A 12,795-nucleotide genomic window follows, 5' to 3' on the forward strand; every position below is an offset into this window, starting at 1 on the left:
GTACTAATGGAGAGTTACGAACGGTGCGAACGCAGGGCTGCAGGCTGCTGGGGCGCTGGCGGGTTTGTACTAATGGAGAGTTACGAACGGTGCGAACGCAGGGCTGCAGGCTGCTGGGGCGCTGGCGGGTTTGTACTAATGGAGAGTTACGAACGGTGCGAACGCAGGGCTGCAGGCTGCTGGGGCGCTGGCGGGTTTGTACTAATGGAGAGTTACGAACGGTGCGAACGCAGGGCTGCAGGCTGCTGGGGCACTGGCGGGTTTGTACCAATGGAGAGTTACGAACGGTGCGAACGCAGGGCTGCAGGCTGCTGGGGCGCTGGCGGGTTTGTACTAATGGAGAGTTACGAACGGTGCGAACGCAGGGCTGCAGGCTGCTGGGGCGCTGGCGGGTTTGTACTAATGGAGAGTTACGCACGGTGCGAACGCAGGGCTGCAGGCTGCTGGGGCACTGGCGGGTTTGTACCAATGGAGAGTTACGCACGGTGCGAACGCAGGGCTGCAGGCTGCTGGGGCGCTGGCGGGTTTGTACTAATGGAGAGTTACGCACGGTGCGAACGCAGGGCTGCAGGCTGCTGGGGCACTGGCGGGTTTGTACCAATGGAGAGTTACGAACGGTGCGAACGCAGGGCTGCAGGCTGCTGGGGCGCTGGCGGGTTTGTACTAATGGAGAGTTACGAACGGTGCGAACGCAGGGCTGCAGGCTGCTGGGGCGCTGGCGGGTTTGTACTAATGGAGAGTTACGCACGGTGCGAACGCAGGGCTGCAGGCTGCTGGGGCACTGGCGGGTTTGTACCAATGGAGAGTTACGAACGGTGCGAACGCAGGGCTGCAGGCTGCTGGGGCACTGGCGGGTTTGTACTAATGGAGAGTTACGAACGGTGCGAACGCAGGGCTGCAGGCTGCTGGGGCGCTGGCGGGTTTGTACTAATGGAGAGTTACGCACGGTGCGAACGCAGGGCTGCAGGCTGCTGGGGCGCTGGCGGGTTTGTACCAATGGAGAGTTACGAACGGTGCGAACGCAGGGCTGCAGGCTGCTGGGGCGCTGGCGGGTTTGAAGGAAGCCGTCGCACGCCGGCCTGTGCCACCAGGGGCACTGCCCCAGTACGTGCCGCAGCGCGGGCCCCGGAGCCCGCAGCACCGACAGCGAGCGAGCGGCCTGGGCAGGCCTGCGAACGCCCCAGGCCCTAGGGCCGGGCCCCGCCTCAGGGCACCCGGGCTCCCCCAGCCAGGGAGACCCGGGCCGCCGCTGCCGGGCGGGGCGGGGCACAGGGGGACGCGCGCGCCCCCGCGCCGGTCAAGGGCACCCCGGGACAGGCGGAAAGCAACGAACCCGCCGCGGCAGGGAGCGGCTGACCCCGCCCAGCGCCGCAGCAAGGCCCCGGGCCCCGTTACCTCCGTGCGCTGGAGGAGCCGGCCGCCCCCGCCGCACCTATTCGGTCTTCTGAAGGCAGACGCTGCGCCTGAGCGCTCTCGCCCCGCTAATATGGCGGCCGCTTCGGCAACTTCCGTCACTCCCCGGAGATTCCATCGGCCATTTCCGTCAGTAGGGGCCTCGGCAACTTCCGTCACTCCCCGGAGATTCCATCGGCCATTTCCGTCAGTAGGGGCCTCGGCAACTTCCGTCACTCCCCGGAGATTCCATCGGCCATTTCCGTCAGTAGGGGCCTCGGCAACTTCCGTTACTCCCCGAAGGCTCCTTCGGCCATTTCCGTCACCAGTGCCGCTGATCGGTAACTTCCGTCAGTCCCCCGCTCAGTTCTGGTGATTTTCGAAAATCTTCGCGTTGTAGCCGAGGCGGAACCCCCCGAACATCCTCATTATTAGCCGTTCGCTATCTCCGTCCTCCGAGTGTCCCTCCCCATCCGCCCTGCTCCTGTGCTAAGTGGTGTGGCGGGGGATTATTTCCAGGTGCGTTCCCGCGGAGGGATAATGTCACGTCAGAGGCCCGTGCGGCGGAGGGATACCACGCACTCTCTATAAAACGGGAGCGGAGGGCTGCCTCTCTCTCTTTCTGCGGTGGGTGCCGGTCGGGTCTTGCGTCTGAGGGCTGTGACGACGACGGTACTCTCGCCGCCATGGGCTTCGGGGACCTCCGCTCCTCTGCCGGCCTCCGGCTCCTCAACGACTTCCTCGCTGACAAAAGCTACATCGAGGGGTGAGCGGCGCGCGGAGCCGTGAGGCGGCTGCCGCAGAACGGCCCCTCCCCCGCGAGCCCGGCCTGCTGGGATCTGGCGCGTGGCCTGCAGGTCGGCCTCGTGCCGCGTGGCCTGCGCGCGCTCGGACACCCCCCCCCCCCCAACAGCGGTTGAGTCCGTTGGGCCCAGGGCGGTGATGCACGAGCCGCCTGGCGGGTTCCCTGCGCCCCGGGGCGGGCGGGAAGCCTGCGGCGTGTGTTGCGCAGCGTGTCGTGCCTGGGATCGGCGCTGACTCGTGTTTTCTGCAGGCACGTGCCCTCGCAGGCGGACGTGGCGGTTTTCGAGGCCTTGTCCGCGCCACCCCCGGCTGACCTGTTCCACGCGCTGCGCTGGTACAAGCACATCCAGTCCTATGAGCGGCAAAAGGCCAGGTACCTCCAGCGGCTCCCGCGGAGCGCTCACTGATACGTGAGGGGCTAATCGCCGAGCGTCATCGTGTCTCCATGGGCTTGTAGCCAGCAGTTCTGTAGACAGGGACTTTGAACCCACGGGCTGTTCCTGGCCCAGCACACAGCTGAGCCCACAATGGTAAATAGGTGACGCTTATACCCCGACCGGATCATGGCCCAGTACAGATTCCCCCTACAATATGTACACCAGCTTCTCACTCCCCGCCCCATGTGTATCTTGAAATAGGAATTCTAGCAAACAAAATTACCAACTCTCATGTTGGGAGACCTTTCATTCACATGATCATCCTGAAATCTTAAAGTAAATTAAATAGTGACCTGCAGAAGCACCTGGAAATGTGAAAGCAAATGTATTCTTTTCTCTTTTAGTGAATTTAGTGCTCATGAAAGTTGCCGTATTGACAGCCATGGAGACTGAAGTCCTCTCTAGAAAAGGTACACCATAGGCAGCTTCAGTGTGTGCACTTTCCACACTGCCTCACCATTGTGCTTCAACCCTGTTTTGGGGGAGCCTCCTGTAGAGTTGAATTGTTCAGTCTCCTGACCTTTGGCTTTTTTGATGCTTCTGCTAACTGTATACCACTTGTGATGGTTTGTCTTGAAACTGGACAAAAGTTATAAGCTTATTTCATTAATCTCGCTACAAATTCTGACAACATCTAACTAGTACCAGTCTAGCAAAATTCAAAGTACAGGTTAATATAGAGGAACATAATCATGGAGGCTAGTGTTCTGTCACTGCAGTTTATCAGAAATAGCAATCTAATAAAATGCAAATAGACATAAAAGCTTAAGATAACATCATTTTGTCTTCGGTAGATACCTTCAGAATAATGAAGGTGCAAAGAAAGTCATAGTTAAATACACTAAGGTAGCTAAAGGAGGAGGCAGTAGAAAGGCTGAAATATATATATTTTCAAGCAATAGAGGGAGCTGTTTGCACTTCTGAAGTCCAGACTCAATTACAAACATAAAAGCAAATGCCTATTTGCAGCTGTGGAAGTAAGCAAGAGGTGTGTGTGGTGTGGACATGGGACAGCACTGGAGGCACAGTAGGTGGCCATGCAATCAGTGGCTATAGAAGTGACAGTTTTCCTTTCAAGGCACCACTTCTCTCCTGTTGGCTGTGTGGCTCTCCCTGCTCCAGAGTCCTCCAGCTTTGGGTGCAACCCCTGAGGTGAGATGGGTGGAGGATGTCCAGAAGTCCCCTTCAGAATTTCCATCTTCCTCATCCTCTAATTAAATCTGCCTTTCCATAAACACCAGCATTAAGGTTAAATAAACTATTTCTTGGTCAATTCTATTATTCTGATTGTTTAATTACTAGCATTGTTTCCTGTGCGGTTGGGTGTCTGCTTAGGAGAAATTCAAATGATGCTGAGCTGATTAGCAGAGCATCTGTTTGTTGGTGTAGATTTGCACATGCCTCAGTGCACATAAAATACTACACATGGATGGAAAAAATCTGCACACAGTGCAGATATGGATTACTAGTATATTTTGTGAATATAGTATTTCAGCTATATTATGGGTTAAGTAGGTTTTTGTGGGATAGCCTGGGAACCTAAAACCATTTTATAGCTTTCTATAGGAAAATGTGTTCAGAGTTGGGGCTTCCTGTATTTAGTTCCTAACAGGTTCCATTCGTTCTAAAACAACACAAGCCAGGTTGTGTTGATGTTAGGCACTAAAAAAGCTCATTCTCAAACAACTCCATAGCTAAAACACCAAAATCAATTAATTACCTGGTTACAAAACTAGCCTTACCACTGTACCTACCAAGCCACTAATTGATCCTCCACTGAAAACAAAGGTTTTCAAGAAATCATTTGGGTGGAAAGTGGAAGATTTATTTAATGATGCAATATAGTGTTAATTTTCAAGAACCACTAATCTTTCTCTGATCTATTGTCTCTTTTCTGCATGTTGTAAAAAGCAAAACTTACCAAATCACCCATGAACAAAATTCCAGACAAGTGGTTGCTGTTAGGTGCTATATTGTCGGAAATTCTGCTAGCAAGAGCAAAAGTAGTATGCCATTTAGCTGCCTATGCATGCGGGATTCACCATTATAATTGTCAATTTAATTATGTTGAGTGCACTTTTGGGACTGTTCTGGCTTCTCTCACTTTTGAAATTGTAGTATACTTGATTGCTATCACAAATAATCATTACTGGAGGTTCATTGATCTTAAATCTTTGTGTGTGAGATTAGGAGTGTAATATTTTGCCACTTGTTTTAGTTTGCCAGGAGTAAAGAAAGCTTTGGGGAAATATGGTCCTGCTGATGTTGAAGACGCTACAGCTGCAGCCACAGATAGCAAAGATGATGATGACATTGATCTCTTCGGATCAGAGGATGAGGAGGTACTGGCTAATCTTAAGCAACAAATGGTCTGGTAGCACTTTATAGACTAACAAAACATGTAGATGGTATCATGCGCTTTCGTGGCCACAGCCCACTTCTTCAGATGACTGGAATTATGAGTTTACGATGCCCAGACCTAAAATGAATGGGGGGAAGAGGGGGAGGAAGGGGCTAGGAGACACAGAGCAGAGGGTATGAAAATATCAAAGGGGGAAAAAAAGTAGGCAGAACTGGTAACCTATAAGCCCAATCTTTAGGTGTAGTTAAAAGCAGCAGACAAGAATCATAGGATAGCAATTAGATAGGAAGGGTACCAACACCAGAAAATACACACAGAGCTGTTGGCACCTTCATTCATAGAGACCTCAGAAGGCCATCAAGTCCAGCCCCCCGCCCAAGGCAGGACCAATCCCAATTAAATCAACCTAGCCAGGGCTTTGTCAAGCCGAGACTTAAACACCTCTAGGGATAAAGACTCCCCCTACTTCCCTAGGTAACCCATTCCAGTGCTTCACCACCCTCCTAGTGAAATAGTTTTTCCTAATATCCAACCTGGACCTCTCCCCACCGCAACTTGAGACCATTGCTCCTTGTTCTGCCATCCATCACTACTATGAACAGCCTTTCTCCAGCCTCTTTGGAACCTCCCTTCGGGAAGTTGAAGGCTCCTATCAAATCCCCCCTCACTCTTCTCTTTTGCAGACTAAACAGACCCAACTCCCTCAGTCTTTCCTTGTAAGTCATGTGCTCCAACCCCCTAATCATTTAGTTGCCCTCCGCTGGACCCTCTCCAATGCATCCAGATCCTTTCTGTAATTAGGGGCCCAGAACTGGACACAGTATTCCAGATGTGGCCTCACCAGAGCCGAATAAAGAGGAATAATCACATCTCTGGATCTACTGGCAACGTTCCTCTTAATGCAACCTAATATGCCATTAGCCTTCTTGGCTACATGGGCACACCATTGACTTATATCCAGCTTCTCATCCACTGTAATCCCCTGGTCCTTTTTTTGCAAAACTGCTACTTAGCCAGTTGGTCCCCTCCAGCCTGTACCAATGCTTTGGATTCTTCCATCCCAAGTGCAGGACTCTACACTTGTCCTTGTTGAACCTCATCAGATTTCTTGTGGCCCAATCCTCCAATTTGTCTAAGTCATTTTGGACCCTATCTCTGCCCTCCAGCGTATCTGCCTCTCCCCCTAGAGCTTAGTGTCATCTGCAAACTTGCTGAGGGTGCAATCCATCTCTTCATCCAGGTCACTAATAAAGATGTTGAACAAAAATGGTCCCAGAACTGAACCTTGGGGCACTCCACTAGCACCATCCTGACATCAAGCCATTGATCATTACCTGCTGGGCCCAACCTTCCAGCTAGCTTTCTATCCATTGTACCATCCATTTGTCCAATCCACGTTCCCTTAACTTGCTGGCAAGAATATTGTGGGAGACCATATCAAAAGCCTTGCTAAAATCAAGGTATTAATTGATCTGGAGCATGTGCGAGGCTTCCAGGCAAGGACCGAGCGTTGGGCAGTCAGGCGAAACGCCCCGTGTATGTCAGGGTACTGACTTGGTAACCATTTATCACATCCAGTGACTTTCCCATATCTACAGAGCCAGTTACCTCATCATAGAAGCTAATCAGATTGAATGTTAGGCTGAATAATGTCCAAGCCATTGCTTATCTCGATTGAGGAGGTTATCAGTGTGAGAATTGAATTTGTGGATGTATTGTAATTCCAACGCCTCTGTGTATTTGGCTTGTAGAATTAGTTTGTGACAAGACAGCCACCTGGAGAGCTTTTAAAGAGTGTTTAGGTAGATTGAAGTGTTGTCCTACAGGTTTCTGTATTTCCTTTACATATATCTGATTTGTGTCCATTGGGGGGTGGGTGGGTGGGTGGGTGTGTGTGTGTGTCCATTGATAGATATAAAAAAATATAGTGCAGTGGGGCATCGCTGGCATTTGATGGCATAGATCAAATTACTGGATGTGCAATTAAATGAGTCTTTGACTCGGTAGCTTATGTTGTTGTCTCCAGTACTGAAGAGATTATTTTTAGAAATAGACTTGTGATTTTAGGTTCTCATTAGTTTTCTTCTTTTTGTATTTAAAATATCATAATTAAATTGAAATAGTACATTTCTGGTGTATATCACGGCCCTGAAATTCATTTGACTTTGAATGCTTAACAGGAAAGAACATGTGAGGAGGTAAATAGCTAATTGGGTAGAGAAGAGCAATTTATTGTAATAGGCATGAATGTGACTCCGCTGTTATGCATTACAAACTACGCTTAATCTTTGTCACAAAGGTGGTAGGAGTTTTGTAAACTTGCTAGAGCAAGTTTGTATGAAGTGTCTGTCTGACTGGTAACATGATGAATAAAACCAAATCACCATCTTTCGGCTGATCTTGTGATGATTTGTTTTTACCTGACCAAAAGCCAGTCTAATTTTATTAGTGGATAAAGTGTGTCTGTCTTTGCCTTGGTGTGAATCTGTTTTTTCTTTTTCAGGAAAGTGAAGAATCAAAGAGACTGAGAGAAGAGCGTCTTGCTCAGTATGAATCTAAGAAATCCAAAAGTATGTTTGGTAGCTTTAATAGCCTGTTTTATGCACTTGGTTTAAGTATGCATCGAAAATTGAAATAAGAATTTTCCAGATTATTAGCTGGAGTAGATGGTTTGCTTTGATCAAGTATACTTGAAAGTTTTTCACTGTTAAAGCACTTTTATTCCATGCGCACTTGAAACGATGTTTGTCAATGAGATGTGACTTTAGTTTGGGATTGGCTTGTAAAGCTAAAAATGCAAAGTTTAGTCTCATTAAAGTCTCTATCTTAATGTCTAAAGTAAGGAGAAGATTAAAAACCAGCGGATATTATTTTCAGATGGCAGCCTTGTCATTTTAAATATAGGAACCCACAGCTACTGGTCTGGAACTGTTCTGAAATGTAACAGTTGCAGTATTCCATCTGTGGGAAATAAACTGTTACTGTATCATGTCCTTTTTGGGTCAGCTGAAAAGGACTTTCTCTGTAACAGACAAGAGAACTTGGATTTGATGCAAGTTTCTAAATAAGTTTGGCTTGATAAGATGACTTTTTGGAAGTACATGTGACTTAGTATTATACTAACTGGATATATGATTGGAAGGAGTAAATCCCTCTGTGTTGACAAATACATAAAGTTTTATTCGTCTGTTTTGACTATTCTTTTCCTGCTGCATGTTTACAATAACTTTTATAAAATGCCTTAGATTGAGAAATACCTGGGATACCTTATTTATTCTTATGTCATGTTGCTTTCTCTTTTCTCCCTTAGAACCAGCTCTCATTGCCAAATCATCCATCTTACTGGATGTGAAACCCTGGGATGATGAGACAGATATGGCCAAATTGGAGGAATGTGTCCGAAGCATTCAGGCAGATGGCTTAGTCTGGGGATCTTGTAAGTAGGAGAAACTACTTGAGCAAGGGGATGGTAGTGCAATAGTTTAAAAAAAAAAAGTTGCATGCAAAGATATTGTAAGCATAACTTCATGGTATGTAGAACTAGTACAGATTAACTATTGGTATATGATGAACCTATCTTTAGTTATTCCATCCCTGGACTTTTAGATATCAGAGCGCAGTTGTAGGGGTGTTAAATTTTAGTGTCAGCCAATCAAATAGTTGATGGAATTTCTATTTACTAGTCAATAACAGGAGAGAAGTGCTTGCTGTCCCTGCTGTAGCTCTGCCTTTGAAATGTAATAACAGCTGCCTGTACATTTAAGGCAGAAGTGCAGCAGTCAGGACCCAGCATGAGTGGGGACTGCTTCAGTTCCCCGCCTGTGCCTCTGCGTCCCCTTTCCTTCCCCTTGCCCTAAAGCTGTGATCACCAACCGGTCGATCGCGAGGTGTTTGGGCACCCCCACCCCTGAGAAGCCCCACCACCTACCTCTAGTGTAGTGCCGGCTTCCCGTGGGGTGGATGGAATCATAGAATAATAGGACTGAAAGGGACCTCAAGAGGTCATCGAGTCCAGCCCCCCGCCCTCAAGGCAGGACCAAGCTCCACCTACACCATCCCTGACAGATGTCTATCTAACCTGTTCTTAAATATCTCCAGAGAGGGAGATTCCACCACCTCCCTTGGCAATTTATTCCAATATTTGACCACCCTAACAGTTAGGAATTTTTTCCTAATGTCCAATCTAAACCTCCCCTGCTGCACTTTAAGCCCAATACTCCTTGTCCTGTCCTCAGAAACCAAGAGGAACAAATTTTCTCCTTCCTCCTTGTGACACCCTTTTAGATATTTGAAAACCGCTATCATGTCCCCCCTTAATCTTCTTTTTTCCAAACTAAACAAGCCCAGTTCATGAAGCCTGGCTTCATAGGTCATGTTCTCTAGACCTTTAATCATTCTTGTCGCTCTTCTCTGTACCCTTTCCAATTTCTCCACATCTTTCTTGAAATGTGGCGCCCAGAACTGGACACAGTACTCCAGCTGAGGCCTAACTAGTGCAGAGTAGAGCGGCAGAATGACTTCACGAGTTCTGGGTGAAGTCCTGGGTGAAGCCTGCGTCACTTCCGGGGGCTCCGGAAGTGTGCAGGCTGCTCCCCTCCCGCAGCTGTCACTTGCTGGCGGAGGAGGCATCGGCTCCAGAAGAGGAGTCCGGTGGTTTCCCTGGGAGGGGTGAGTTGAACACAGGGATTTCCCTGTGCCGTGGAAGCCAGAGTCAGACCCGGGGTTTGGCCATGAGGCAGGAAGGGGGTTTGGCCCCGGGGCAGGCACCTGCAGGTGTTGGCTGCGCTGCGGGAGGGGAGGGGGCCAAGCCATGCTGTGGGAGGGGGGGCTTGGCCCCAGGGGCACCTGCCCCCAGGGGTTGGCCCCACTGCAGGGGGGGGGGTTTGCCGGGCCTGACCTCACTGTGGGAGTGGGGTTTGGCCCTGGGGCAGGCTCCTGCGGGTGTTTGGCCCCGCTGTGGGCAGTGGGGGAGGAGGAGAGGAGTCTGGCCTGGAGGAGGCATGTGCTGGCTTCCCGGGGGCAGGGGGGGGGGGGAATCCTGGGAGGAGGCAGATGCACTCCTTACCTTATCAATCAGGCGCTACGCGCCCAGAGGCAGGGCCACACATGCACCACACACCCATTGGCCAGGGCGCAAGTATGGCTCAGTCCGGCACTGTCCCAGCTCTTCCTTTCCTTCACACCTCTGCACCCTCTTGCCTCTAATAGAGGCAGCAGGGGTTGGAATACAAGTAGTTGACTACTTTTTTACATCTCTGCTTAGTTGTGGGGTGGAGTGACTTGGTGGAGAGGAGTGGGTGTATCTCTTGGTCAGCTTCCTAATCTTCACCCAGTATCTAGGGTCTATCAACAGCAAACACATCTTTGTAAAAGTATGATCAAGTCGTTGATTAGGTGATATGCATAGGGAGTAATGTACTGTTTTTTGCCATGTACTTTATGCAATTCAGTGTTTTGTATTGTCTAACTGGCACTTCATTATGCTTAAAGTGATGCTCTGGTGAACAGCGTATTTGGATAATTGACTCCTAATTAGCATATATTTCTTTCTTTGATAGCCAAGTTGCTTCCAGTTGGCTACGGTATTAAGAAGCTTCAAATTCAGTGTGTAGTTGAAGATGACAAAGTTGGTACAGATATGTTGGAAGAGAGAATAACAGCCTTTGAAGATTATGTACAGTCCATGGATGTAGCTGCTTTCAACAAGATCTAAACCATGCTACATCGGGAATAAAAGTACCTGAACGCCTATGGTCCCTCTGTTTGATTCCAAATAACTGAATAATCTAGCTCAATTACAGCTCAAACATTTCTTTGCCTGTGAAGTGAACTGCAGAATAAAAAATGAAAACTGAATTAAACTAAGATCTTCTGAGTAATTGACTACTCAGTTACATCCCTAATAGATCTCCCCCGCTCCTCTTTGCCTCTGGTTGCAAGCAAAGAGTACTGAGGAGAGCCAGCTTGAAAGCCAGTTCTCTTCACTCCAGGGTAGGCCCTAGATCTAGCATGAGGTGGGATCTGGACTTCTAATACTCCAGTCATCTGAAGAAGTGGGTTGTACCCATGAAAGCTCATGATACCAGCGACATGTTTTATTAGTCTTTAAAGTGCTGTTGTTTTTTAAGTTTTAATCTTTGTTAAATTCCTGGGTCAGATTCTGCCCTCAACCGAGAACAGATGTGAAGTGCTAAGCTTCCCCCCCTCCCTCCATCCTCATTGTTTAATGATGGGCCAGTATATTAGAATTCCATAACAGGACACCACAGTCTGGATTTTTCCATCACTAAAATGGAAATTAACTCGTGGTTCCACAGCATATTTGCAGCATGTGTGACTACCCTTCGCTTGAGGGAAGCAGAGAGAGCAGTGCTCCAGCTGCTTTGCTGTCTCCATGCGAGAGGTGGTGCTGCTACGCCTCCCTTGTCACCATAGGTTTCTGCTCCTTTTTACCATTCCAGCACATTCAGTATTCTAATCTCCCTCAGGCTAGGCCTACACTGCAGTACTTTTCCGGAGAAACACTCATGTCCACCCTACTATTGCATTCTTTCAAAGTCAAAACAACAGGGTTTTTCCAACAGCACTAAACCTTTTTCTGTGAGGAAGAAGCCTTTTTGGCCACTCCGTCCAACCTAATCACACCTCCTTAGTTCCTGTCTCCTGCTAGTCCTTAAAACTGCAGGTACCCTGGACAAGCCTTGTGGCAGGAAGCCAGCCCTGGGAGCAGCACCTGACCGCATGGCTCTTTGCCACAGGCATTGCCATCCATGGCCAAGCACAAGATCGCTGAAAACTCCCGGCCCTCACAGGGCTTCCAGGACCCTGCTGGGGTAGCAAGTGGCATATGCCCTCCTGGTCCAGAGCGGAGATCCTGTCCCTCCTCGAGCTGTGGGGGGAAGAGAAGACCCTGCAGGATCTCTACTCACGGCATCAAAATGTCTATCTATGGGCTCATGGCTGAGGGACATGCACCCTACCCCACCCCCCACCACCAGACCTGAGAACAGATCCAGAGTAAAGTTAAAGAGCTCTGCCAGGGCCAGTTAGTGCAGCTGTCACTCTGGGGCAGGACCCTGCTCCTGCCCCTATTACCAGGAGTTCCACCAGATCCTGGAGGGTAGAGAAGCCCTTTCCCCATCTGGTGGTAGACTCAGGGCTCAAAACACCTGATGTCGCCCACCTAGAGCTCGGGGAGGATGAGAGACATCAGGGGCAGGATGAGGTGGACACAGCCAGCACCATGACACTGACCCTGGAGCCAGTACCCCTGGGCCTGGATGTGTCTCAGGCATCCCCTGACAGCTGGGAGGGATCATCAGGTGAGTGCTCTCTTTTCCATACACACAGGGAGAACACACTACACGGAGAACAGTTTGAGAAACACTGGGTTAAGGTATAGATAGCTAAGCAGGACTCAAGTCTCACTATATAAGATGGGGTCCAAGAAGTAGACAAGAGAGATGGGAAAAAGCAAGAAGAGGAAAAAAGGGAAAGGAACACCAAGAAGGAGGGAAGACCTGGAAAAAGATCTCACCTCCAAGATATAGCCTAAGACCAGAGCTGCCAGGACTCCTCTGCATGATTGTGATGTGCCTTGCCTGGCCAACAGGGGAAGTCGGCCTGCCTTTATCAGGATTGGTGAGCATGCCACTATGTGCTTAGCATGTGTATTCTGCTTGCTTGGTAATTGTCAATAAATAGAGACTAAGAATATTACTATATAAGGCTCTTTCAGTGGCAAAAGATTCTGCAAACCCACAGGAAGTTACTCCCTGAGCCCTAGGAATTGGGTACGGG

The 12,795-nt window shown here is 49.2% G+C and overlaps 2 protein-coding genes and 2 non-coding genes across 4 annotated transcripts in view; 3 read left to right on the plus strand and 1 right to left on the minus strand.

Moving 5' to 3' along the window:
- The window catches only part of NDUFS1 (NADH:ubiquinone oxidoreductase core subunit S1), a 39,929-nt gene extending 38,116 nt beyond the window's left edge, over positions 1-1,813 (minus strand). The window contains exon 1 of the mRNA XM_075934347.1: positions 1,396-1,813. The gene's annotated coding sequence lies outside the window, so the exon portion shown is untranslated. The remainder of the gene's footprint in view (positions 1-1,395) is intronic.
- Positions 1,814-1,998: 185 nt separating this feature from the next.
- On the plus strand, positions 1,999-10,856 carry EEF1B2 (eukaryotic translation elongation factor 1 beta 2). The gene is made up of 6 exons (XM_075934353.1): positions 1,999-2,158; positions 2,447-2,569; positions 4,852-4,975; positions 7,499-7,565; positions 8,306-8,431; positions 10,554-10,856. Exons 1-6 carry the CDS (start codon positions 2,079-2,081, stop codon positions 10,706-10,708), a joined length of 675 nt encoding a protein of 224 aa, XP_075790468.1. The 5' UTR covers positions 1,999-2,078; the 3' UTR covers positions 10,709-10,856.
- Positions 7,350-7,426, plus strand: LOC112546803 (small nucleolar RNA SNORD51). Its single transcript, XR_003090517.1, has one exon. It is a non-coding gene; the product is annotated as a small nucleolar RNA SNORD51 (small nucleolar RNA).
- On the plus strand, positions 7,902-8,032 carry LOC112546804 (small nucleolar RNA SNORA41). Its single transcript, XR_003090518.1, has one exon. It is a non-coding gene; the product is annotated as a small nucleolar RNA SNORA41 (small nucleolar RNA).
- Positions 10,857-12,795: the final 1,939 nt, after the last annotated feature.

The sequence above is a fragment of the Pelodiscus sinensis genome, chromosome 7 (genome assembly GCF_049634645.1).
Source record: "Pelodiscus sinensis isolate JC-2024 chromosome 7, ASM4963464v1, whole genome shotgun sequence".
NCBI lineage: Eukaryota > Metazoa > Chordata > Testudines > Trionychidae > Pelodiscus > Pelodiscus sinensis.